We start from the raw sequence: 22,563 nt of genomic DNA, 5'->3' as shown, positions 1-22,563 counted from the left end.
AATCCAAATGATCGTATTAATTGTGTTAGGTGGGTTTTTAATCCGCAGCATTTTGTTCAAGTTTATTTGAAACTGCGATATCCTATACACTTACATCACCGGAGTGGACAGCTCATTATACAACCAAAGTCGAGACTTGGTCTGAGCAATTTGTTGAAAGAATGCAAGAGTTCACCAAATTGAGCAAAATTGAAAGAGACATAAATAGAAGGAAAAAGTCAAATGGGGTACCACCAATAATTGTAGATTTGGACGGTGATAAGTGTTTCAGTTCATTTTTGTAGTTATTTATCAATTTATTGTAAGTGACATTGTATTAACGTGTTATGATGTCTAATATATACATTTTGAAGTTTGCCAAAAAAGTTCTGCATTGATTACATGTTTATGTCATGTTCTATTTATGTTATGTTATGTCAGGGAAGGTTTTAGAAATACGTCTCTGAAATAAAGGGTGATTCTGGAGATACATTTCTGGAACGTGTCCTGGTACAAGATAGGGTTTCTGAGGTCCATATTTGTCTCTCACTAGTATAAATATAGATCACTTGTCATTTTTTTTATGTTAGATCACTTGTCATTTTGTTTCATACCAAAACACAATACATCATAATGAACATCATTTGACATGTTAGAACTCTTCACTTTACCTGCAATACACCATCAGGAGAATTTAATATCATTGAGTACACCTAGCTTGAAGATCTTCCATACACACTGCAGGAGCTTCTATCATATGGTGACAATCACAAAATTGTGAAGATCGAGTACCGCTCGCTATCAGTTAACAAACAATGGAAGCTTGAGTTCAGCAACTATGAGCTAAAGACAACCGATGATTCAAGGGCTTTGTGGAGAACCTTTTTTCGTTTAGAATCAAAAATTCTGATCGAGCTGGATGCAACTGTTTCGACATCGGTCGATGATATTATCAAGATGTTGCAATGTCCACCTAGATATTGAAGTTATGTATTGATGATTTTATGATATCAATGGTATTTTTATTTTGCCAAGCTGTTTTTCCATTCTATTTTTGTTTCTACTTCGAAATATTTTGAAAATACACTTCCGAAAGTTTTATGTAAATACATCTCCAAAATAATTGACATTTCAGTACACGTTTAGTGCGTCCGGAGATACATCTCTAAAACTTGAAGGCATTATAATATTTTTGCACCCTACGCTAGAAGATTAAGCTAGAAGATTATGGGATATGGGATGCATTAAGAAATCCTATAACCATTATTCATTTTAAATCTTTCACTACTAAGCCTTTTTTTTGTTCCCATTAGATTAGATACATCTGTCATCTATAGTGGTGACTTTCATCAATGCTTCGTTACCTCCGAGATCAAATTCTTTACGGATAAGAATAATTTGGATTATTAATGTTGTTTGTTTCTATTCAAAGGACACTTGTTATCTCAAATTTAATTAAAATTTTGTGAAAATGTCACTACTCATGCACTATCTATCTATAAATAAAAAATATAAGTAATCATATAAATCAGTAGTCGATTGAATGTAATGCGAAAGGAAAAAAGAAATTCACAGCCATTTGACCGCAGAGGACTAATGAATATGAGAAAAAAATCATTTACATAATAAATTTGTTAAGATCTTATTCCTATCCGTGTGTAAAATAAATATGTGAGATGCTAAGATGAAGGAGCATCAAGATCTTCGTCTACTTTACCCTCTTGACATCTCTTTAGAATATGTAGTTGACGCCTTAAGTGTAGAACCTGAAATGCAAACTTATACGATAAGTTCAAGTAAAAAAAAGATGGAACAAACTTGACCGTAGCAGATATCAAAGTATTTCTATTCATGGGGAAATTTCTACAGAAAACTACCTCTTCTTGAAGTAAAGTAGAAAGATTTTCATGTGAAACCAGATCATGTATTTCTTTCAAAAGCTTCTCATCTGTGATACCATCCCATGTTGTAGATGGCAAGGACAGTATAAGCACGGTTAGCACATCAGAGCTAGCTGGGTGCATCCTAATGTTCTTTTTGCTAGAACAAGTGCAACATAGTTTCCCAGACGATGAAGGAATCAGTACATCAACCCCTTGCTCTGTGTTACCATTTACCACAGTCCCACTAACCATTGTTATTGATTTGTCATCTTCAGCTTTCCAACATTTCATACATGTTTCTGGACAGCAATACACTGCCGGTGAGCTAAGTTTTCCGCCTAAAATCTCTGCTCCTTGGCAACAAACACTTGCAGCGATGGAAGGTAAGGCGTCTCCATCACCTGAAGTTAGTGTCTGTCTGCCACAAGAACTTGACAGAAAAGAGGACACGTGTTTGAAAAGCTTCGTTTCATGCACGTGTCTCAATACCTCTTCCTGCATAACCAACGAAGTAAAGCATATGATGAGTAAGAAAAGAGTGAATAAATCACGGCTAGTAGAGATAAAACATATCAAACCTTGACAGTGAGCCTTGTTTTCTCCTCTTCACTTAAGCTTGAATCGCCATCCTCATGCCGTCTGACCTCTGCAACCCATTTGATGAATTCTTCAAAATTAGATGGCAGGGATGTGAATATAATTGAAAGAACCTTGTAAATGTCTTCCACATCCTCTGATTTTAATAGAAGAGGCACATCATCCATTAGGAACTTTGCAATACTATTCCAACTCTCATGTTTGCAACTCTGCAAGATCAGAAGAAGGAATGATATAACAAATACAACACTACACAAACTATAAAAGCATACTGCAACCCACACATTAACAATAAAGATCACAAGCATGATGCAAACAACATAACACCCACACTGAAGTCAATTAGTGTATGCTGAAGTGTCAAATTCAGACTCGTTACATAGTGGAAGGAAAAATACCAGAGTGTAAAGCATGCCAGGTTCCGTGTGCGGCCTTGATATAAGCATAAACCTGGAGAAATAATTAGCAAAATTACACATACAATAGGCAAAAAGATGATCAGATAATGTTTAACCCATATAATGAATGCAAATTCAAAATTTATGAAATTATCTTGGTGTTTAAATTGACTGGGTCTGTTAATAGTATTTAATTTCTTCTGTAAAAATAACTCACTTGATTTATTAGTACCAACACTTAGACAAAAAAGGATTTACGATCATTGATTTCAACATTCCCTAATCTCTAACATTCCTAACAGTTTTGCTAGACAAAAATGTAACTATAGGATTAACTTAGACTACAAGGTTAATGTAAAGTTGTATAAATTTATAGAAGAAAATTTACCCTCTAGATTTTCCAGTAGATTCATCAGTATAATTCATGCCTTCCCAAAGCATGGTAAGTGGAACCCAATGTGGAGGATACTTAAAACGTGCAACATCCAAAATTAATGCCATGTCCTTTCGAACATGATAGCCTCCAATAGGAGAAAAATGACCAGTTCCTGTCTGTCATTGTTAATCGAGTAAACATTGTCAACATTTCTTCTATAGTCATATATAGTTTAATAAACTAAATTTTACAAAGAAGCTGATTAAAAAATAAAGTTTCATATGAACTATTTGGTATGCAAGATGATAAAAAAGAATAATGAAAGCACCTACATACATACCTGTTTGAGAGCACCTCTGTGGTAGGATGAAATTAAATGACAGTCATCGGAAGTTGAACATTTGAGGACATATTTACGAAATTCATTGATGTTGCTCTGACTAGCATGATAAGCGTCAACTTTGGCTCCAGCACAATGAGCCAAGCATACAAGTTTACCAAATGTGATACCTCTAGCTTTTACGATTTCTAAAGGTTCACAACAATCCAACATGGATTCATCGAACCATCTCCAAGGTCCTGCATCGACCAAAAGACAAACATATTGTCAAACAGCTGTTTTTAGTTATAAATTTGCAAACCATAAAATTTTAAAAACTTGCAATATAAACTAAACTATTGGATAAATGTAAAGGAAAATATACAAAATGTAAAATTAAAGCTCAAAACACCGTACCAAATATAAGATATAATTATGTCTCTGAAGGTAAAGCTACTAGAAGATATATTTGAGGTTTGATAACAGCATAATTAATGTTCAATACATGTGGTTACATTCCATTCTTTTTCTTAAATCATCACTGGTGTCATAGTCATTGCCATGTTTATACTTTGTACCTACCCTTCAAGTTGCACACACTCTTCTACACCTACTTTATTTTTCTTGTCTAATAATAGTTGATCAAATGTAATGAGGTGCTGACTTAATGATAAAAAAATACATGTGAGTGTTGTAAACCCAGTGTACCAATTTCTCCCATTGTACTATTTCATAATAATAATGATTTTTATAACTGTGGTATGTGATGATTTTGTTTGTTTGGGAAGATATCTATTATCTAGATTGGAATTATAGACCTAAATGTTGAACTCACCTTCTTCTCTGTCTGTAGTTGCATTACATGCAACTTTGACTTGTTCCCAAACATTTCAAAATCATATTTTAGTGTTTTATCTTAGTAGGTTATCATACTATATCTTAATTTAATGCAAACTTCAAATATAAGATATCATTACGTCTCTGAAGGTGAAGCTGTTACCAACACCATAGTACAAACGATATATTTGAAGTTTGATGGCAGTATAGTTAAGTCTTAACATTTACCTTTTCAAATTAAAGTTCATCAAAATTAGCATCTTCCTAGGATACTGCCAATGAATTGATGGCACCAACAATTCAAAAATAAACAAAATGTAATAGTATATGATAATATAATATGGGGAGGTTTCATCACATGTTTTTGTAAATTAAAGTCTTACTAAAAATTAATAAATAAAAAGCTAATAAAAAAAATGATAAATAAGCAAGGAAGATAAGAATACCTTTCCACTTTCTGCCAGGATCAATGGCAAGAGCATTGAGAACCATGGCCAGACTGGCAAGGCCACAATAGGCGGGTTCTGATTGTGTTTGAAAATAAGATATTAGCCTATAAAAGCCTTCCATCGTTCCATTTTGAATGCTTTCAACAAAAAGTTGCTGTGACAATAAAACAAACACGTGAACAACACAAAATGAAATTGCAAGTACACAATACCATACACAAACATGCAAGTACAGAAACGCATACAGAAACGTGGCAAGTACACAATAATAGCATACATAAGCAGTTGAGAAATAAGAATATGAGAGGCAACCTTGCCATGAGATGAAGCAAAATCAAAGCAAGGGGGAGAAGGGAGAAGGCGTCTATACAATCCCGCCATTGCCATGATACACTCCTTACGTTTCAGAAAACTATTGACTCGTTTTGGATTTGGAAATTGAGATAAGTTTCGTCTAGAAGCTACGGCAGAGAGAGCTCTCCGAATTGGAAACGTAACTTCGGCGCGTGTTGCACAGTCCCGGTCGGTTCTAATAAGGGTTCACATGATGGGGTTTTGCGATTTTAGAGAGTTTAGAGTTTGAAGAAAGTTATTTGCGAGAATGAATCCAATTCCACTGTTTTCTACTACGAATTTTGCACTCGCTCATTCGTCTTAGTATATCATCACATTTATTTTATTAATTAATTTATAATCTTTTTTTTGAAAATATTATAAAAACTAAAACTATATTTAATTTTTATTTTTTATTTAAGTTTTCTTTTAAGACTATTATACATAACATTAATTTAGACTTCCTAAACCTTGGTGACTAAGATATTAAGATTGATTTTCCATAGAATACAAGTCACTAATATCCTGTTGGTCCAAAAGAATGGCGAGTGAGACGATTGTCTTATCCTCACAATTTTGTAGGTCTTAAATTTATTATTTTATTTTTTACTAGTAGTACTAATTTTATTATTATTAATTATTTTAAATCACATAGTGTAAACTTGATTCAATAATTTACTATAAATATATTTATTAAAAAATAATCAATTTCGTGATAGTATTTAATATTTATTTTTCTATATTATTAAAAAAATTTAACTAAACTTTTAAAAGTCTCTAATTTTGGATGAACACTCAATAACTTAACATTTTGTTGAATATTTTAAAACCTTATAATATTTGTTATAAATTTTGATATAAATTTTATATCAAAATTTTTTGGTATAAATTTTGTATGAAGAACACTCAATAACTTAACATTTGTTGAATATGCAAACATTATAATTATACCAAAAAGTTCAATTAAATTTGATGTATATGAGATATTTTAGCAATAACATACAAAACATAACAAATTGAAAACATACACTGACCTTGCCATCTTCAGAGACGAAATCAATTGCAGGAGGAGGAAGAGGTCGTTTATAAAATCCATTCATCATAATTTTTTTCTTTGTCTTACTTTTCTTTTAAGAGAAAACAATTAGCTTATTTTTTGTTATTACAAATATACAAGTGCAAGGTGCTATTTATAAGTAACATGTTTCCAACTTTGACATAGCAACTATTGATTCACCATAAAAATAAAAAATAAAAATTACTATTAAATTATAATTGTATCTGATTGATATATATATAAAATCTTACCGAGGCTTGATGTGTTATTTGTTAAATACTAAATCAAACTAAATTTTTAATTGATGATTTTATTATTTTGTTTAATTATGAAATTTATTTGATTTATATATAGAACATATGATTAAATTGATATTTTCAGTAACCATAAAATCTATTTATTTGATTTATATATAGAACATATGCATGATATAGTAGATTTCTATGATAATGTCAAAATTTCTTACCTATGCATCTAATTAACTCACTAAATCAAGCTATATAAAAAAAGTCATTAATCATGCTAAATAAATATTTGATATTTTTATTTTAAAAAATAGTAGAGAGATTTGATTGAATACAAATGTAAAAATATTTTTACATAATTAGTGTATCAAGATCCGATCTTATTACAATTTAAAGAAGTGTTTTTTAATATTTATATTTTTCTTTATTAATTAAAAATATTTAATTTTTTTTAGTTGGTCCAGTGGTGATTGGGGTTGGACTTGGTAGGAAGGACCATGGTTCGATTTCGGCAACTGCAATCACGAGAGATAATTAGTTAGGCATCGAAAACTAATTATCTTGCTCTCTCGTATTCTAGATGTTGATGGATGCTAATACTGATATATAATGAAATTCATGTCGAAAATTAGTGCAACTCATGCGATGTTTATTTGAGAGAGTGCATTAGATGATATCATATAGTGGTACAACAATCCTATTTTCCCTAGGACTTGGCATCTGGTTGTGGTGTGCTCTGACCTATTCTACCATTGTCCTGTGATGAAGGAATGATCATTTCCAAACCATATTTGTTTTGCGTTACATCAACATTATATACAAAGAACTTGGCAACAACCAAAAAGAAAAGGAAGTTGAGAAAGCTTAGTACTGCCATGAATACGTAATAATAATCTAAACGCGATATGTTTAGGTTATTCAAAATCCATCCCTTGTGACCGTTTCTTTGGCTGATATTCGCAATGGCTGTCAAAAGGAAAGTACTGAGAAAGCTTCCTAAACCCAAGCTGGTTGTGAAATATGCCGTTCCGAGACTTTTCATGCCTTCGGGTGCTTGGTCATAGAAGATTTCCATCTTAGCGATTTCAACGAAGTTATCAGCAACTCCTGCCAAGGCAAACTGAGGGAGGAGAATAAAAATAGTAAGAGGAAGTGTATCGTGTGGGCCAAAGAGACGGTTTTCTCGTGCCACACTGAGACGCTTCCTTTCAGCTAAGCATGCGGTGATCATTATAATGACATGCAGCACAAGGCCAATTCCGAGTCTTTGTAGCATTGTGATTCCTCTGGGATTCTTTGTATACCGCCGGATCAGTGGCACAAAAACACGGTCGTAGACTACAATGCTTATCAGCATGAAGATAGTTATAAACGCTGTCAGACATGCTGGAGGAATATCAAAATGGGGTCCCATGCTCTTGTTTAGCGTGATGCCTTGTTTAATGAAGAGTGTGGTTGCTTGAACTATCAATGTGCTTGGCACGATTGTTGTAATCAAAATAGGAATCATTTTTGTCATTCGTTTGGTTTCCTCGACTTGTGTCACGGTACAAAGCATCCATGTCGATGTTTCATCAGTCTTTATAGCAGCTTTGTCAAGAAATCTACAAGTAGAGAATGCGTAGTATATGCAAATTAGTAATTCATGCCAAATTATCCTGACATGGAAAACAAGTATAGTGAGAGTCGAAGAGATAAGGACTAACTAGACTTAACCTCAATGAAGAGCTGTGATCAATTCTGTTTCTCCCCTTACAATCATAATCTTCCATATTCAACTCATGTAGCTCTTTTGGATTTTCTGGGATGCATGATTTCCACTTTCGAATAGCTGCCACATAGACTTGAAGCATCCTGGTTAGAGGACTACCTGAGGGCAACTTGTGCCTATACAGCGGAGTTCCTACCAGAAAAACCAATATTGAAATACCGAGCCCGGCAGTCGGAAGGCCGTATCCAACGGCCCAACCTACATTGTCTTGTATGTAAATTAGGAAAGTGTTGGAGAATAGGGTACCCAGAAAAATACTAAAAAACCACCAATTGAAGAAGGAAAGCTTGTAGGATCTCTCTTTAGGCTCGAACTCGTCAAATTGGTCGGCTCCCATTGTGGAAATGTTGGGCTTGGTTCCCCCTGTGCCTACGGCAATGATATATAGGGCAAGGAAGAAAACACCCTTTTGCAATGGTGACGCCTTGGGGCAGTTATTGTCTGCTATGCCTTCTGCACATTGTGGTGGCTTCAAAGATGGTAACGAAACTGCTAGAGTCAATAAGCACATTCCCTGTAGTCAAAGAAATCAAGGGCTGTCTGTTTATACTTTATAATAATCACCTAAGATAGGTAGCATAGTAAATCACTTAAGTTTTGGGGCCAGGTTATGCTATCAAATGTGTTGTTATGATATGTTACAAAACAATCATATTGTGCATCCAATATTGCTACCAAGTCCTACCTTTATCACTAAGTAGCGTATATTCAAATTATGACATTAAATTTCACACTTCATACCAAGAAATAAATGCCTGATGCAATCACAAAAGTCCGATATCGGCCAAGATAGGCATCGGCTATGTAAGCTCCTGCAAGTGGCATCATCCATACTGCACCGCTTAAGTTGCTTATGTTGTTTGATGATTCCACCGTACCCTCATGGAGCTTTTCTGTTAAATACACCACTAAGTTTGATGCTATTCCATAGAAAGCCATCCTTTCAAATACTTCATACGCTGTAAATGACAAAAATGTATATGCAATATTCATAAGTAATGATAATACATTATACTGTATGTGAAAACAATCAAATGAAAAAAGTGAAAGAATTGGGGTACTCAAAAATATTAAGGCAGCAAAATGCATCATTTTACCTACTATAAAGGAGCAAGCTTTCCATCTTCCAGTCTTTGATCTTAAAACAGGTCTGCCTTTCAGGTCTACCGTGCCATCTTGTGTGTAATCTTCCTCCCCGTTTGCCGAGCCTTTTTCTTCTACCATTGCCATCATGATGCTGGACAAGAATAACTACTTAAGCTCTTATATAGGATCATGCAAGGTTGTTACCTTTTTTTCTTGAGCTTCTGATGTATTTAAGGACAGAGACTTTGATTTTAGAAACTTAGCTTTCAGTACCTTTAAGTTGTAAGACTTTCAGTTTACATGAGCCAACAAACAAAAATCTAAAGGTTAAAAACAAAAAACGATTATTCCGCCGGATTTTTTGTTTAGTAGTTCTTGTGAATCACACATTTTTCATCTCTTTCTTTCTCAACTGACTTACTTGCTGTTTTACCTTTAACTTACCCACCAAACTGTTATTAGATCTTTTGAAGCTGGTAACTCTAATGCTATGATGGTTTTTCTCTTGTATCTATCTCTAATATTTTTTATACTAATGATAAAGACTAGTGGCCTCAAACCAGGGCCGGGCCAAGCTGCTAAAGCTAGGGCTTTAGGCCTCAAAAGTTTAGGCTTAAAAAAGGCCTCAGATTTTTTTATTTAGATATAAAAATATATAATGACATTTGAATTACATATATTATTGTAGATGAATTGTTAATATATAGTCCTCTTTTCCTATTGGTATTTAATTCAACTCTTAAAAATCACAAAATTAATATTTTGAAATACATTTTAAAGACTTTACTTTAAAATTTGTTTTAGGCCTCTAAACGGGTTGGGCCGGCCCTGCCTCAAACAAAGATATATGACAGTTTACTGTCACTATTCATCACTAGTAATTGATTAGAATAACATTGCATGTTAGCATCATCATTCATCATGTTCATATCATTATCATATGTAGCCGGCAGGCACAACATTTATGGAATATGCTTGTGACTTGTTTCACACTCTTAAATCTAGAAAGAAAATTTTAGAGAAAAAGTAGATAAAAAAGGAAGTAAAACTTTTTGAGAAACTCTTACACCACTCCTTCTCGGGGTCTTTAGGCACCATGTGCGCTTCCAAAAATATCTATGGTTTTCGGAAATACACATCAGGAAGTAATTTTTTTTGCCAAAATTTGGTTTTTCCGAAAGTACATCTACGGAATGTTGAATTATTTTAAAGTTTTCTCAGTTTAAAATACTTCCGTAAATGCACTTTCGGAAAAAACCAAATTTTGACAAAAAAAAGTGTCTAAGAGTATCAAGGAATTGATTACATTTGATTAATTAAATTACACCGAAAGGTGGGAATAAACTAAGTTTATAAATTTTTTAATAAAATAAAAATTAAATTGAACTTTATATTAATTACTTTCTCCTTTACAGAATGACTAACAAATAGTAAATATTCCTACAAATTACAAACACTATTTTCATAAACTTGTATTTTACTATGCATTATTTATGATAATGGAAAACAGAATAATAGACTATAAATTTAAATGTACACAATTAATTCGAAACTATTTATGAACATGTTAAGGTTTCTAAACAAGAAAAGATCACTCATTCAGAGACAGATCTGAAGCTATTTATTTACCGAAATGCGAATAGAAGGATTAACGGTCGTGTTTTCCTAGGACTTGGCATCCTGTCGTGGACTGCTTTGGCTTATTCTAACATTGCTCTGAGATGAAGCTGCGTTCATCTCCAAACCTGATTTGTTTTGTTTGACATCAACATTATATACAAATGACTTGGCAATAACCACAAAGCAAAGGAAGTTGAGTAAGCTTAGCACTGCCATGAATACATAGTAATGATCTAAACGGGAGATATTAAGGTTATCCAAAATCCAACCTTTGTGACCATGTCTCTCAGTGATATGAGCAACAATTGAAAGAAGGAAAGTACTTAGGAAACTTCCTAAGCCCAAGCTGGTTGTGAAATATGATGTTCCGAGACTTTTCATGCCTTCTGGTGCTTGATCATAGAAGAACTCTAGTTTGGCAATTTCGACGAAGCTATCGGCGACCCCTCCCAGTGCAAACTGAGGGAGGAGAATAAAAATCGTAAGGGGAATTGTATCGTGCCGGCCGAAGAGATTGTTTTCTCTTGCAACACGGAGTCTCTTCCTCTCAGCCAAGCATGCAGTGACCATTATAGCAATGTGCAACACTAGACCAATTCCTAATCTCTGCAACATTGTGATTCCTCTGGGATTCTTTGTGTATCGCCGGACCACGGGCACAAAAACACGGTCGTAGAGTACAATGCTTATTAGCATGAAGATAGTTATAAATGCTGTGAGACATGCTGGAGGGATATCAAAATGTGGCCCCATACTCCTGTCTAGTGTGGTGCCTTGTTTAATGAAGAGTGTGGTCGATTGAACTATCAATGTGCTTGGGATGATTGTTGTAATCAAAATAGGAATCATTTTTGTCATTTGTTTGGTTTCCTCAACTTGTGTCACTGTACAAAGCATCCATGATGATGTTTGGCCGGTCTTCATAGCCGCCTTGTCGAGGAAACTACAAGCAAAGAAGAGGTAATGCATGCAAGTTAAATTATCAACATCCTATTTTCATGACATGAAAAAAGATGGTGAAATTGGAAGGGATAAAAAGTGGTTAGACTTAACCTCAAGGAAGAGCTGTGATCAATTCTATTTCTCCCATTGGACATATACTCGTCTATGCTTAACTCGTGTAGCTCTTTCGGATCATCTGGGACTCGTGCCTTCCACTTTCTGATAGACGCCACAAATACTTGAAGCATCCTAGTTATAGGGCTGCCTGAGGGAAGTTTATGCCTATATAACGGAGTTCCTATCAGAAATACCAATACTGAAATGGCAAGCCCGGCGGTAGGAAGGCCATACCCTACAGCCCAGCCCACTCTGTCTTGTATGTAGATTAGGAAAGTGTTGGAGAAAAGTGTACCGACGAAAATGCTAAAAAACCACCAATTAAAGAAGGAAAGCTTATAGGATCTCTCTTTGGGCTCGAACTCGTCAAATTGGTCTGCTCCCATTGTTGAAATGTTGGGCTTGGTTCCGCCTGTTCCTACAGCAATGATGTACAGCGCAAGAAAGAAAATACCCCTTTGCAATGGTGACGCCCGGGGGCAATTTTGGTCTGCAACTCCTTGCGCACAATGCGGTGGCCTCAAAGACGATACTGAAACAGCTAGAGTCAACAAACACATTCCCTGTGATCAAACAGAAGAATGACATGTTTGGTTTTGATCAGATAAGTAACATACTAAATGACAGTTATGTCAATCTTGAATGCAACCAATAATAGTATATAGCAAATAAGCTTAAGATATGTGCCAAATTTTCTGTTGAGTTTGTGTGATAGTAACATAACATACCACGAGATAAATGCATGACGCGATTACAAAGGTCCAATAACGGCCGAATTTAGCATCAGCTATATAAGCTCCTACAAGTGGCATCATCCACACCGAACCCGCCCAATTACTAACGTTGTTCGAGGATTCCACAGTACCCTCATGAAGCTTGCTTGTTAGATAAATCACTAAATTCGACGCTATCCCATAGTAAGCCATCCTCTCAAACACTTCATACCCTAAAAATCACAAAAAAGCATGCATAATATCACCATGATCCAATTATGCACGATATTTAAGACCGCGAAACGGTTCATTTTACCTGCTATGAAGGAGCAAGCTTTCCATCGTCCGGTTTCTGATCTTAAAACAGGTCTACCTTTCATGTCAACTGTACCATCTTGAGTGTAATCTTGTTCCCTGCCTTTTTCTTCAACCATTGCCATGATGTTGGACAAGAACAACAACTAGTTGTGATTTGTGATAGGTGTCATGCAAGGTTTGGTAGTTTTTGATATACACAAGTTAAGGACGGGAAATTTGATTTCAGAAGCTTGGCTTTACCTACCTATATATTTATATTTTGTCCATTTTGCATGAGCTAACAGACATATGTTTTAAGCCGAATAAATTGGAATCAGCTAGATTTTTGTTTTGCATTTCTTGTGTTTTCCACTTTTGGCGTTTTTTTCTTTCTTTCTTCATATATGTCATCTTGAAAGTCCCAAATTGTTTTTATTTATTTATCTATTTTTTATATATAAAAAAGATAAAGGTTTGGTCTATCTGTTTATAACTTAAAATAGATAAATCCAAACTTTATTTTGACTTTAAGTTAGAGTTGACATAAGCTATATATTTGAGGTGCAAAGCATTGCATACTATATTTTTTAGAGGGTTCAAGATCAGTATATAAGGACATTTGGTGTGAGTTTTTAAATTTGAGAAGTTGCAGCTGCACCATCAAACTAACGCGTTACAGACGAGAAATATATATCAAATTATGTTTTCGAATACTTCTGTGAAGTTCGGCTTGGTGTTTACATTTAACTTATCGACCAAGCTATTATTAAATCTATGAAGAGGACGTGATATCGACATGGTACAAAATGTTGTGCACTATTTATCTTTTCTAATTGCCATCATTGATGATTTTAATGCTTTGGCTCTGTGTACGTGTCTCTATCTCATGTTCATTCTTAATTCAGCACGGGCTCTTGTTATTTTAAAACTAAAATTAGTAACACTCATGGGTAAAACTTCAAAATATTGAAGTAGATAGATATTCTAGTAAAATGTAATTTAAGAAGAATTGCAAACAACAACACACATGTTTGTTGATATGTATTAAAATTAATTTGATTATACAAACTTGTTAAAATTTTTACATCAAACAATTATTTTTTTATAAAGTGGGACTAATTAAGCTAGTTTTGATAAAAGTGAATTTGGGTCAATCTCATTTCTTAATATCGTATAAAGAGTCTCGTTTGAGACCGAGTGAACCATCACCTATCAAGTCATCCGCTATTTTATTTCTACGCTCCAAAAATTCAATTTTAAGCGTGATAGAGTATGTTAAGAGTTTCACATAAATATGTGTGTGAGCGGTTGGTTCGGGAGTCATGATAGTAGTTTTTTTTATAATACATTAACTTTAATAAAATATTAATATATATAAAGTCAATTATTTTTAAAAAAATAGAAAATAAAGTATCAAAATATTTATTTTTATATATCCGACTAATTCGAGTATCCATAAAGAAATAAAAAATAAAGTATTCAATTAATTGTGCATTGCATCAAACAAAGAAATGTTATATAAAGCTAATTACCATCATTAATCATGATTTAATTTATTTGCGTTGATTTAATTAACATAAATAGTATGACGACTTCAAATAATTTTTTTAAAAATTAAGAATTTTATTAACACCGATAAAATGTAATTACATGTAATTTATAAAAATTGTCTTGTAGATAATAGATATATCATTTAATTTTTTGGGGAAAATAGCAAGGTACATAAATCAAAGAGAAAACAGAAAATATATATATATATATATATATATATATATATATATATATATATATATATATATATATATATATATATATATATATATATATATATATATATATATATATATATATACAAAAGTATGAGTAATACTCAAATTTGAAACCACGGCAGAACATAAAACAAAACCAAAGTATACAAGAAGGAAAAAATAACATCCAAGAAAAGAAGACATTCAATCACTTTCGAAAACAACCACTAGCATAAACGACAAATGAGTAAGACACTTGGGTCAAGCAAGCTAGAAAGTAATCATAAGAAGACCAAAGCAATATTCAATACCAAAACTAATCATCTTGTGTGGGATTGGGACGGGCTAACTTTGGTAATATTCTCTCAATCTCTCTCACTCGACCGTAGAAGTTTTTCTGAAAAACAAACATTGCAAAAATATCAAACCACTTAATGTCATATCATTGTTGTCAACCCCTACGAAACTCTGTTACCCTATGAAAATCTCAAAGCTTTCAAAAATATTGATAATAGATAGATTTGGATTGGAGTTAGTATATCTCTCTAACCAACTAAATACCCGATTACATAGAAAGTAACATCATTGATAGGGAACAAATGATCAACATATGCAACATGTGTGTCACAAAAAGACACTTCTTTGTCATAAAATAAAGATCATATCTAACAATTTACATGGACTTAAAAATGCACTGCCTCCCTTCCTTTATAATTGTCACTTTTATGAAAAAATTTGTTTCAATTTAATTGTGACTTTCAAATTTTAATGTAGTAATCATTATAGTTTTGTCAAAATTGCCCATAACTAATTATTATGAGAGAGAAAAAATATATTGAAATAATTAAAAGTTAAGGGTATTATAGACAAAAGAAAAATTATAGGTTAAAAAGTAACAATTATTATTAGTTTTCTTGGTATGTGTAAAAAGTCAAAATGTGACAATTAAAAAGGAACGGATTGAGTAATAAATAAAAGATTGAGAAAAAAATTATTTTACCAAATTATTTTATAAACTTTTAGTGTATTTTAATTATTATTAATATAATGTAGAAAATAATAAACATATTTATTTTATAGAAGTTAAAATTACATCAAGTAACACTTATTTAGAGACAAATATTTATTTGAAGAATGCATATTCATTTTAATCCTCCCAAAAATTACATATGAAAATATTATTTTAAAATTATTTAATCTCTTGCAAAGCCGAACGTCAAAAACATCTATGTGGTGCGCTAATTGAAAAAAAAAATAATATTATTTGTGAATTATTTTAAATTCTATGTAATATTCATTTTTTTTCTAATTATTTTAATTTTAACAATTATCAAAATTTTAAAAACAATGTAAATTTTGCAATAGCTGGGATTTCAAACCACTGTCCCCAAGGAGTCTTTGTGTCTTCTAGTTATTTCCTCTTTTTAAAATGAGTATTGTTTTAGAAAAAAATTGTAAAATGAGTACCGTTTTCATTTTTTAATGTAAATATGATTGTTATTTTTTCAATTGTACCCTTTAATTATTACTCTTTACACTACTCTTAATATATTAATAAGGGTAATTTAGTAAAAGTACAATGTTTTATGACAATATTATTACAATTTTTAATTTGTGTGCAAAAATTTTGAACGACTCTAATTTTGAAATGAAGAAAGTATATAATCTACATATTAAGAATCTCTTTAGTAAAAATAGGGTTGGCTAATAGCTTATAGCTGGTGGTACATGACATATACAGTAGCTTATGGCTGATGGTTGAGACTAATAGCTGATAAGCTAATTGAATTGTTTGGTAAAATTAGCGGTTCAAGTAACTTATAAATGTAAAATGACATAAAGATATTTAATACATTATTATTTTATTTTAAATTAAAATAAATTATAAAGGATAAAAGTGATTTTTTACTAAAGAAAATGAATATTTAATATTAGAAAGTAAGAACTTTATCTTTTAAATTAAAGCTTAATAGGATTCTTCGGCGAGAAGAATTGTTTTGTTTTCAACGACCCGGAACTAAATAGTTAATCGACAGAGATCAAAATACTAAGTGTTATGGATTGGCCTAATGACTAGGCATGGCCCAATCCGCTCCTACTCTCAGAATGACCCAATAGTCTTCACCCAATCATCTAAGGGCAGTATGAACTCAATCTCTCCTGTCTCAATGTCGGGCTTGCTCCCCTTCATGTCAAGGGTAGCTCACCCTCGTTGCACTCGACCAGATCAGCCTCCACACCAACAACAAGGCAGATATCATGCTCCCCGTCGAGAAGCAGAGTATCCCCGCTCGTTAAGCATCCCTGACAACCAGGAATGCCCTTCTTCCAGACTAACGACTAGTGTCGGGAAGCCACCTAGGACTCCTAAGTTTACTCCTAAAATCCTGGCAGTCACGCGTTTTGGGCCTAAATCCATGATCTCGTCCAAAACGTAGACCAATGGCCAAGTGTTTGGGGCATTATATAAACCTCTCACTAGAAAGGGTCAGGTAACACAATTTCAAACCCTTGAAACACTAAAATGTATTTGTGCTCCTGCTTACTTGATTGTCGCAGTGCCTTGCAGGTACACCCCCCATTTTCCATCTTCACTAACACTGAACAGACGTCTCTGGCCCTTTTTGGTTTAGATCAACAGGTCAGATTAGTGACGTCGTCTGTGGGAATTATTTGCTCCCCCCGTCTTCTCTTCCCTTACGAACGTAGACCAAAGCAATCTTCAACAATCACGTCACACCCAATCAATACGACGACCACAATGTTCACTCCATCATTCTTTCTCCAAAGCGCAAGTCCAACGTCGATTTCACCAACCCTTTCTTGGAGGATGCAATACCTCCAAGAAGATACGGGGAAACCGCCTCTCCCTCCCCGGATGACACTCGCGACTTCACCGTCCAAGATACAAAAACAAACAGATCCAGGAAATCCGAATAAAATGCTCCAAAACCATCTCAACAGTTGTCTGTTCCTACCAACGCTGACCCTCTTTTGTCCGCATTGTACGAAGCAATCAACAAGACCAACTCTCTAATCCTCCAACAAAACGAGAGGATTGGAGCCCTAAAAGAAACACACCCTTCAATATCTCCTTCCTGGAGACACCGAAGACGTTCCAGAAGTCCTTCTTCTCGGATCCGAGAGCACCGTCCAAACCGAGGGGAACCCAAGATCCCCGTTGCCAAGAAACACGATCGCAATTCTCGCTAATAGAATCAGCTATCTTCGACATCCAAGAAAAGTATGGAGAATCCCGGGAAGAAATCCGACGAACACCACTACAAGATCAATAAAGAACCGTGTCCCCCGTCGGGATCGCAGACGCCGAGGATCCCCTGCTCGCTCTCCCTGTTCCAGAAACAAGGACGAGTCACGAGTCTCATTGTCCGTAGATATCTTGGCCACCAAACTACCCAAGGGTCTGGAGAAACCTCCCCATTTGGACGCATACGATAGCACTACCGACCATGACGAGCACATAGAGAATATTGATGCTCTCCTCGACTAATGCAGCGTCAATGGCACGATAAAATGCAGGTTATTCCCGACCACTTTGAGGAAATGGGCCATGCCTTGGTATAAAAGTCTCCCGACGGGTCCATCACGTCCTGGAGGCAGTTAGGGAGAACCTTCTCCCAAAACTTCACAGCTTCACGGCGTTATCCCAAATCAGAAGCGTCATTGGAAACCATCATGCAAGGGAAAAATGAGTCCCTCCGGGCACTCATCGAAAGATTCAATAACGAAGTCGTCCAGGTTTCCACGACGGACGATATGAAAAAATATTTGCTCGAACGCGGCTTGCGCCCGTGTAGTGATTTCTTCAAAGCTGTTGGCATAACACAATATTTCGCCTCCGTCGAACACCGTCAAATAAATGAACAAGCCGAGAATAAAGTCATTTGCACGACTCAAACAACAATTGGACGGAACCAAGAAGAGGTGGATCATGGAGCTCCACAAAGTGCTATGGGCCTACCGTACAACACCCCATTCGACAACCGGGGAGACGTCGTTTCGGTTAACCTACAGAACTGAGGCAGTAATCCCCGTCGAAATACGAATACCTTCTAGACGGACAAAGGCTCCCATGGATACAGGAGAAAATAACGAGATCCTAAGAGAGGAACTCGACCTGGTCGAAGAGGTCAGGTCGGGGGCATCCCTATGAGAAGCATCATTAAAACAAAAAATAGCTATAAGGTACCACGCCAAGGTCATACAAAGAGACTTTGAGGTCGGCAGCCTCGTCCTAAAAAGGAATCACAAAGACTTTCGCGAAGGGAAATTCACAGCAAACTGAGAAGACCCTTATTGAGTTTGAGCAAAAACGGAGAACGAGGCCTATTACTTGAAACACTTAGATGGGGAAAAACTCGCTCGACCATGGAATGCCGAAAAGTGAAACAATACTACTGTCAAGGCCAATAGCCGTCGTATAACTCGAGGCACCAACCGTCTGAGCAAATTCGACCAAGTATGTGCGCCCAGGTACAAGTGCAACATCACGATTGAAACAAAAGGCAAGATGACGCTCCTATAACGAGAAAATCATCTGCTCGACGGGGAACACTCGACCGTGCCCCACCGTCTTCGTACTCGTACCATGCTGGTAGAACTCCCAAGTCGCGGGGGCGAAGCCTTGACAAAGATTAAAAAGGTCCACAAGGACACTATTGTTCATGAATTATAATAAACGGGCAGAGCCAGAACAACAAGAGATTACAAAATCAACAGCGTGCATGCCAAACAAATAAAAAACCAACTAAACATGCAACTACTCCTCCTCGACAATGATCTGGGCATCCTGGCCTGGCTGCTCCTCGGTGCCTAACTTCAGTGGGCAATCTCCTTGAGGTTGGGCTCCTCGGGAACAAGTCGAAGTGACTCCCCCAACATGTCAAGATCCTTTGGGAAATTAGGAACCACCACCTGTCCGTCAATTAATGAATACATAAAACTGCTCCCCTCTATGCGGAGGTCTACCTTGGGATTCAGGACCTTGAGCTGGACCGCGACATTTTCAAAGCTATTTTGAGCATCGACTAGACCATCGTTCACAATAACCTAGTACTTAGCAACGAGCTCTACTTGAGTGACCTGGTTAAATCCATCTATGTTTTCAAAGAAGCTAATCGGTGTATCGACGCCTTAGCTAAACGGAGTTTTCAACGTGATTCTGATTACCATGTTTATGATGTTTGTCTAGATGATCTTTTAAGTGTGTTGGTCAAGGATTCGTCTCGAGTTACTTCTCCGCTTATTATTTTCCTTGGGTTTAGATCCTCCATTGTATTAAAAATAAAATTTATCCCAATTTTATAGTTTATAGACTTAAGGGTTTGTTTGTCCCGAATGAAATTAGACTTTAATTAAGAAAATTTCTTTAGCCACCTCCCTATGGGGGTCACCCCAGCGAAAAACCCAAATTACCCCTGCTTCGGAAATGGACTTCCGAAGCTTTGATTTTTTTAAAAAAATTTCCACAATTCGGAAGTGCATCTCCGAAAACACCTCATGGGGGGTGTGTTCGGAGATGAACTTCCGAAAACACCTTTGTTCAGATTTTGAGGGGTTTCGAAAATGCACTTCCGAATTATGCAGAAACAGAGATTTTTTTTTATGTTTTTCTTAACAGTCCCGTATTTTTAATCAAACGAAAAACGCCGAACAAAATAAACGACATATAAAGGTGAAAATACTAATATGATAAAAAAAAGAAATATATACAAGCTCAACCAAATCCAAATAATAATAATAATGTGCTAAAGATACAATCCGAAAACAAAAAATAAATAAACCGACCACTACTGGGTGTGCCTAACCCGCTCTCCCTGGGACCTCCTCTGCCGCCTGTATGTCGCCGCACGGCCCGCATCAGTGACGATCATCTCCATCACGGCGACTGCCTCTGGACCGCCCTGCTGAACGACACCTCGATCCAACGCGTCCCGCCCAAGCATCTCTATCCGCTGGCAGATCGGCATGAGATCAATGGCGTGGTCATCCTCGGCCTGCTGGTTCTCTAGGATCTCCTCGTGTGCTGTCCTAGGAGCGCCGGGAACGTCGGGTCTCAGAAGAGGATGTGACACCCGGTAGAACCATGTGACGTATCCCTCCTCACTGTGCTAGTCCTGAGTGACCCGAGTGAGACGGTACTCCTGCAGTACCACATGATGCTGCCAGTCCTCCCATATGGCAGTGAGCTGCACTCGGGTCACTGTGTCGGGAGCAGCCTCAAAGGGTGACCTGAGTATCCGCTGCACGAATCCGAACTGACGCATTCACAACTCAGGGAGATACCGGACCATGATGGTAGTCCCGCATGCCAGCCAGCCTGAATATAGAGCAATGCCGTCAAAGGGGACAATCTGAGCGTAGTCGCTGAACGGCCTCCAGGTGACGTCGTCGTGCATCGTGCGGTCCAGGTATCCACGGTATGGTCCCATCGCATCGTTCCCCCTCTGGAGAACGTATCTGGCGGCCCTGGGCATGACGTCCACGTACGCAGGATCGATGTGAAAGCCGTGGATGCGGGAGAAGTAGGAGATGATCCAGCTCTGAAACAGAAACACGATAATGTATTAAAAATAAATACGAAACATAAATAAATAAATAAATACGATAATGTATTAAAATAAAACGTACCGTAAGTAGTGTGCAGGATCCGACCAACTGCCTCGTCCTCCAGTTAGAGGCCTCATTCAACTTCTGGTAGAGGTATGCCAGAGTAGCTGCCCCCCAGTTCCACTGGTGAACGGTATCCAGGTCCATGAAGTAGCGGAGGTAGGTCACGTCGACGTACATTGCACTTTTGTCCACAAAGCATGCAGCGCCTACCACATGCATGTGCCAACATCGGAGAGCGCAGCCGCGGTGATAGTGTGTGAATAGCTCGTCACCCGCCTCCTCAGCCTCGGCCGCCGCGTCCAGGTGGTGCTCAAAATAGCAGCTAAGTGTGGTGAACCGGACATGGGACCCAGATGTCGTGACGCACTCAAAGTGAGCAACCTCGTGCTCCATGCCCAAATAGAGCGTCATCCACTCAATGGCCTCGACCCTCTGGATCCGGGAGTGGTGCAACAGCGACCCCCTAATCGGTAGGTGGCAAAGACACTGCACGTCATGCAAGGTGATCGTCATCTCCCCAACCGGCAAGTGGAAAAAGGACGTCTCCTTGTGCCAACGCTCCACAAATGCCCCCTGCATGCCGGTGCTGATGGTGGTGTACCCCGTCATGCAGAGCCCGCTAAGCCCTGAACCTCGCACATGGTCGTTAAACCACTCAGCTGCTGGTTTAAACAGACTGAAAATATTTCGGGCGTGGTTCACCATTTTCAACGGCTCTCTCTCCTGTTACAAAAAAACAAATAAGCGACATATATTAAATAAGCGAAAAATAAACGGTTAAATTATAAAAAATGGTGACAAATAAACGGTTAAATTATAAAAAATACCTCTCCCTCCCAGATACGCCGAGCGACGTGATCGTGGTAGTGAATCAGCACGGAAGTGTCAAAGGGCCCTCTCGGATAGCTATCCTCCTGCTCATCCTCCTCCCCGGCTGGAGGGTCAACATCCGGTACCCCATCCGGCTCGTGGTAGGGCACTGCCGCCACCTCCTCCTCATCCTCCTCCTCCTCCTCCTCCTCCTCTCGTTGGCGGGAAGAAGATACCCGAGTCAGCCGACTCCTAGATCCTGAAGCAGATGTACCCTCTCCTTCGCCCACGGGAACTCGCACACGTCGTCCCCGACCCTGCCCCCGTCCCTGTGTCGACGCCAGTTGCGCCGC

The 22,563-nt window shown here is 36.7% G+C and overlaps 3 protein-coding genes across 3 annotated transcripts; all 3 read right to left on the bottom strand.

Annotated features, from left to right (window-relative positions):
* Positions 1–1,478: 1,478 nt before the first annotated feature.
* Positions 1,479–5,458, bottom strand: LOC131635315 (glutathione gamma-glutamylcysteinyltransferase 1-like). Its single transcript, XM_058905933.1, has 8 exons — positions 5,151–5,458; positions 4,836–4,992; positions 3,574–3,812; positions 3,246–3,409; positions 2,858–2,909; positions 2,441–2,668; positions 1,857–2,357; positions 1,479–1,745 (listed from the first exon to the last, which is right to left on the bottom strand). Exons 1-8 carry the CDS (start codon positions 5,223–5,225, stop codon positions 1,659–1,661), a joined length of 1,503 nt encoding a protein of 500 aa, XP_058761916.1. The 5' UTR covers positions 5,226–5,458; the 3' UTR covers positions 1,479–1,658.
* Positions 5,459–7,099: 1,641 nt separating this feature from the next.
* On the bottom strand, positions 7,100–9,837 carry LOC131635316 (protein NRT1/ PTR FAMILY 5.2-like). The gene is made up of 4 exons (XM_058905934.1): positions 9,342–9,837; positions 8,986–9,203; positions 8,190–8,758; positions 7,100–8,077 (listed from the first exon to the last, which is right to left on the bottom strand). Exons 1-4 carry the CDS (start codon positions 9,475–9,477, stop codon positions 7,180–7,182), a joined length of 1,821 nt encoding a protein of 606 aa, XP_058761917.1. The 5' UTR covers positions 9,478–9,837; the 3' UTR covers positions 7,100–7,179.
* Positions 9,838–10,804: 967 nt separating this feature from the next.
* LOC131635309 (protein NRT1/ PTR FAMILY 5.2-like) lies at positions 10,805–13,414 on the bottom strand. Its single transcript, XM_058905924.1, has 4 exons — positions 13,039–13,414; positions 12,738–12,955; positions 12,004–12,572; positions 10,805–11,893 (listed from the first exon to the last, which is right to left on the bottom strand). The coding sequence occupies exons 1-4, from the start codon at positions 13,160–13,162 to the stop codon at positions 10,996–10,998; spliced, it is 1,809 nt and encodes a 602-aa protein (XP_058761907.1). The 5' UTR covers positions 13,163–13,414; the 3' UTR covers positions 10,805–10,995.
* Positions 13,415–22,563: the final 9,149 nt, after the last annotated feature.

This window comes from Vicia villosa, unplaced genomic scaffold (assembly GCF_029867415.1).
Source record: "Vicia villosa cultivar HV-30 ecotype Madison, WI unplaced genomic scaffold, Vvil1.0 ctg.001464F_1_1, whole genome shotgun sequence".
Lineage (NCBI taxonomy): Eukaryota > Viridiplantae > Streptophyta > Magnoliopsida > Fabales > Fabaceae > Vicia > Vicia villosa.
Note: the sequence above shows the minus strand (reverse complement) of the source record. Positions and strands in the feature narration are given on the sequence as shown.